This window comes from Olea europaea, unplaced genomic scaffold (genome assembly GCF_002742605.1).
Source record: "Olea europaea var. sylvestris unplaced genomic scaffold, O_europaea_v1 scaffold2360, whole genome shotgun sequence".
Taxonomy (NCBI): Eukaryota; Viridiplantae; Streptophyta; class Magnoliopsida; order Lamiales; family Oleaceae; genus Olea; species Olea europaea.
The window spans coordinates 88,811-93,427 of record NW_019241728.1 but is presented as its reverse complement, the minus strand read 5'-3'; the positions used below and the strand labels follow the sequence as shown (position 1 = coordinate 93,427).

At 30.4% G+C, this 4,617-nt stretch overlaps 1 protein-coding gene across 1 annotated transcript in view; it reads right to left on the bottom strand.

The window, feature by feature from the left end:
• Positions 1-1,033, bottom strand: part of LOC111381733 (UPF0676 protein C1494.01-like) — a 9,509-nt gene extending 8,476 nt beyond the window's left edge. The window contains exon 1 of the mRNA XM_023005546.1: positions 891-1,033. Coding sequence (XP_022861314.1) covers positions 891-968 — 78 coding nt within the window. The 5' untranslated portion in view covers positions 969-1,033. The remainder of the gene's footprint in view (positions 1-890) is intronic.
• Between the last annotated feature and the right edge of the window lie 3,584 nt (positions 1,034-4,617).

The following is a 4,617-nucleotide window of genomic DNA, read 5'->3' as shown; positions in this document are numbered from 1 at the left end:
AAACCTCAGGAGAAAATTCACTTATCATAAACAGACGACAGAACACTTGTACAGCATGAGCATTCTCAAAGGAATAGTATTTCATCAACATTATACAATCTATTGTAAGCAAATATTCAAATACTAAAACATTCATTAATAAATCCTGCAACCTATACATACACGCATACATGTATGCTTGTTTGGGAAGTTTATATAAATGTATAATTTATAAATAGATAGAAATGAGTGGTGGATAAATGGATAGTACTTGTGGTCCAACAAAATGTGCAGTAGGAATGATCATTTCAAACATTAGCCATACATGGGATAAGTAATTGCACAAAATTATGCATAAAGTACATATGCATAAATTTTTTATTTTAGCTATAAACATCTCCTTAGGGTGTACTTGTTTAGTTTTGAGCATTGCATGAGCGCTAATAACTCGTATTTTTTATTTTTTATCAACATATCAGTTATTTCTCACACATACTAACTATTATGTGGGATATCAATAAACCATTTTAACCACAACATAGTATCCAATGAAATTTTTCCTCAAACTCATTTCCAATCATACATTCTCCAAATAAAATAATTTTACAAATAAATCCAAAACTTTTCCTTAGTTTTTGACCACAGATACTCTGGAAAATCAACTTTCCACAAAATCTATTCTCAAAAGATTGGGATCAAACAGGGGGTTAAAATAGAACACCAAATTCAATCAGCATGTTTGGCTAAGCTTAAAACGTGTATTATTATGTGAAGAAGCCAATTTTCTTATTCCTTCACAAAACAAACATTGCCCAATAGAAACAAAAAGCTAGTACAAATTGGAAACTGCATATAGCACATCAATTTATGTACAGGCTTATGCATCAAATAACAGTGGGAATAGAGTAGACCTGACGAATTGACGAAGAGGTGGAGATGCAGTCGGAGGAAGCGAGGTCGATAATGGGAAGTTGGAGGGACCCAGCCATTTCAGAAGTTGTTTTCTGGGTTTGTACTTTGTAAGCAGAAAACTACGGGATTATAGGACATAATATTGTTTTTATTTTTTATTTTTTATTTTTTATCGCTGTTTAAGATTAAAGACAAGAAAAAATTTTAAAATTCTTGGTTTGGTCCACGTGGACATTCGTAGTTGGCTTTCTGTGGTTACAGATCGAAGGATTTACCTAATTCAGGAAATTTCTAGTCAGATACTACTGGCCATGTGAGGATAATAAATAATGATTTGTGGAAATATTTTCGTTGTCTATTTTAGAAAGAAATTTGGAAAATTCAATTTATTAATTTGTATTGTGTCATTGTCATACGTATCAATATATTAGTATCGTAACATTTGTATTTAAAATGTACTCTTTCCGTCTTATTTATATGAGGCCTTATTTGATTGTCTACCATTTTTCATGGAAAATGGAAAATGATGAAGATTTTCTAACTTTTGTGATTTTTGATAGGAAAAATTTTCCATGAAAAACCTTTTCAGCTTTCTTTGGCCACGTTGATAATTTCAAACTTTTTGATTTCCATCTTACTGTAACGATTTTTTTTTCCATTTTTTTTTTTTGGAAATGAAAACAAATTTTAAGAATTATTATAAAAAAATATTTCCCTTTAATTGACAAATTTCATATAAAATAAAGACAAACGAACATCAAAAGATAATGATTTTCTTGATTTTTTTATTCGCAATAGAAACAAATTTCATCCCCAATATCAATAAATTATATCTATTTAATTGATAATTTTCATGTAAAACAAAGTCAAACAAATACCAAAAAAACTATTTTTCCACTTGAAAAATTATACCAATCAAACACAATAAATTGACAATTCCCAAGAAAACAATTTCTAAACAATTCAATTCCCTGAAATTCGTTTTCTTTCCACCCAAATTTCATCTTTGAAATCAAATGGACCCTAAGTTGACTTTTCTTATTTGCTTGTTCCAATTATATAATCATATTTTTTTATTGAGGACATTTTTTTTTGTTCATTTTATCAATATACACTTATTTAATTGTTTAATTATAACAAAATTTTTTCACTTAACCTTGAAATTATACAACGATAAGTAAGGGTAGACTAAAAAGTTTTTAACAAAAATTACTTTTTCAATAATATTAAATAAGATTTCCTAATCCGTGTAAAAAAAACAAAATCAGCCTACATAAATGAGACGGGCGAATATTTGTTTAAGCATTGTACGTAATCTTTGACACTAGTTCAATAAGCGTAGTTTTACGCCACTGAAATTATGGTATGAAAAGTACTACCTATTTGTCACCACTCATTTTGTGACAAACTTTATAAATCAATTTAGCCCCTGTTTGGCCCCCATTATGTGGAAAATTTAATGGATGAAATAGTATTTTTTTGAAAAATAAGTGATTGAAAAAGAAGGAAAAATTTTCGATTTGCGTGTAATATTAATATTATGGAAGATTGTATAGTTGAAAATTGGAGAGAGAAAAATGAAATGTAATGTAAATAAAATTAATGGGGCTTATAATTGACCTCAATTAATCAAACTCCATTCTTAGCCCACATTTAAATGGACTCACAATTATTATCAATCTATTAATCATTCATTCATTTCCATCCATCCATAATTTAAACATTTATAAATTCTTTCCAAATGAGCCTAAAATGTCAAATACTAAAATAGTTTATTCAATCAACTTATTTCCAAATCGAAATTTCATCGATTTTAAACATGAGCAAGAATTAGTTGTTGTATCATCTAAAGAATGAAATTTGACATGAGGGTCGTACCCTCGATGCCATGTTAGAAGTGAGATTAGACGAGTCCTAGAGCTCATACTCGACGCACATAAAGTACCTTGGTTCCCTAATTTTAACTGATAATTCGTCGAATAGTTCACCATGCAACCAACATAGCCATACCGTAGAAAATAGGATTGCTACACACAAATGTGCGCACGAATTATTTGCATTTCTGCATACTGGCGTAAGAGCCCTAACACGAACTGATTCATGGCACGTTTTATAATAAGGGTCAGAACCCAAAAATAATAATAATAATAATAATAATAATAATAAATAAATAAATAAATAAATAAAAATAAAGGTTAAATCTAGATCATTGTATAATCAAGTAATATCCGATGCTACATAACAAACCTGCACTTAATGTATAGGCAAATAAGAATTTGCACTCTTATCAAAAAATAAATAGAGCCCAGAAAATGAGAAAATAAGTGTTAAGTAGCTTTATACAATTAGCTATAAAAACATTTCCATTCATATGGAGAAAATATGGAAATCCGAGAACCTCAACTTCCTCAAAGAAGCACACTTTCATTTGACAAAGTAATACTATCAGAACTTGAGAAAAAGGCTTAGATGATTTGAGTCGATTCGAGTCATCTCACACACTAAAGTTAAAAGCATGTGTGGTTGTGCATAAAAGTAAATTCAGCATACTTTCTAGAAAAATAACTCTTAAACACAGTCAAACAGACTAATCACCAATAACTGAAAACTCCAAAAGCAATTACACAAGTAATACATGTGTCGATGTTAATTAACAGTGTAATGACAGAAATGACAGCTGAGTTTCTCTATTAAGTAAGATAAAATAATTCAAATTAATTGATAATCTCCACTCTTATAGAAACCAGGCACACCCCAACAGAAGCTTGGTGTAGTTAAGATGGATCAACATTTTCATTTCTACAATTGACCACTTTCAGATACCGAATCTACACTCCAACTTCAATAACAACGAAGATTATAAGTTTTGTTCCACTTTAATACTATCTAATACTGTCAAGTCCACCTTATGAAGCATGCCTCAATTGTTAATGCGTGACAATCAGCAGCATGTTCTCCAAATCCTCCTCCATTCCAATTTTGCAACAACTTGAGCATTTTTCATATTGTTACTATATTAGTCTACAGTAGCTCTTTCCATATGATGCCCATCATTTTTTACCTTAACAAACTTACTTCAAGCACATAAACAAGTAAGCAACATATAAAAAACAGATTAAAAACCAAACACTTCTGATTATTTATTTTCCTTCTCATCAATGTGTTTTAACCTTGCTAGGCACATTTCATATCCAAAATATTAGCACCTATACATACTCATCCTTTTATTACACAATAAAAATGTGCAGAATTTTGTGAATACAGCTTGATGCCAAATATGGTTTGCTAAATACAGTGCAAAATCGAGCAGAAAATAATTTCACTGCACATAAAAAATATACAGCAATTCTTGCGCAGGTCTTAGGTGTGTGTAGCAAGCTGTTAATTTTTCCCAAATTAATTACGTTTATGGGCCCTGCCCTCAAGCAGAATTGGGAAGCCTGTGAGTCACATTAGGGAATATCGTAAAGATAATTATTTTTTCCAAATGAAATCCATGAGTTCCCCTAAAAGCAAAAAGTAGGGCATTTGCATCATAACAAAATAAACCAATCGTCATTTATGCAATGCAATCTCACTGTTTACATCTCAACACATTCGATAAGATGATCAGATCCCTCAAAAGCGAAAGTAGAACATTAAACCATAAAGATAATCCAATTCTATTCATTCCTGCAAACGTTCACCGTTTACAAGATTAGGCCCTTGTTTGAGCCCCATTAAAAG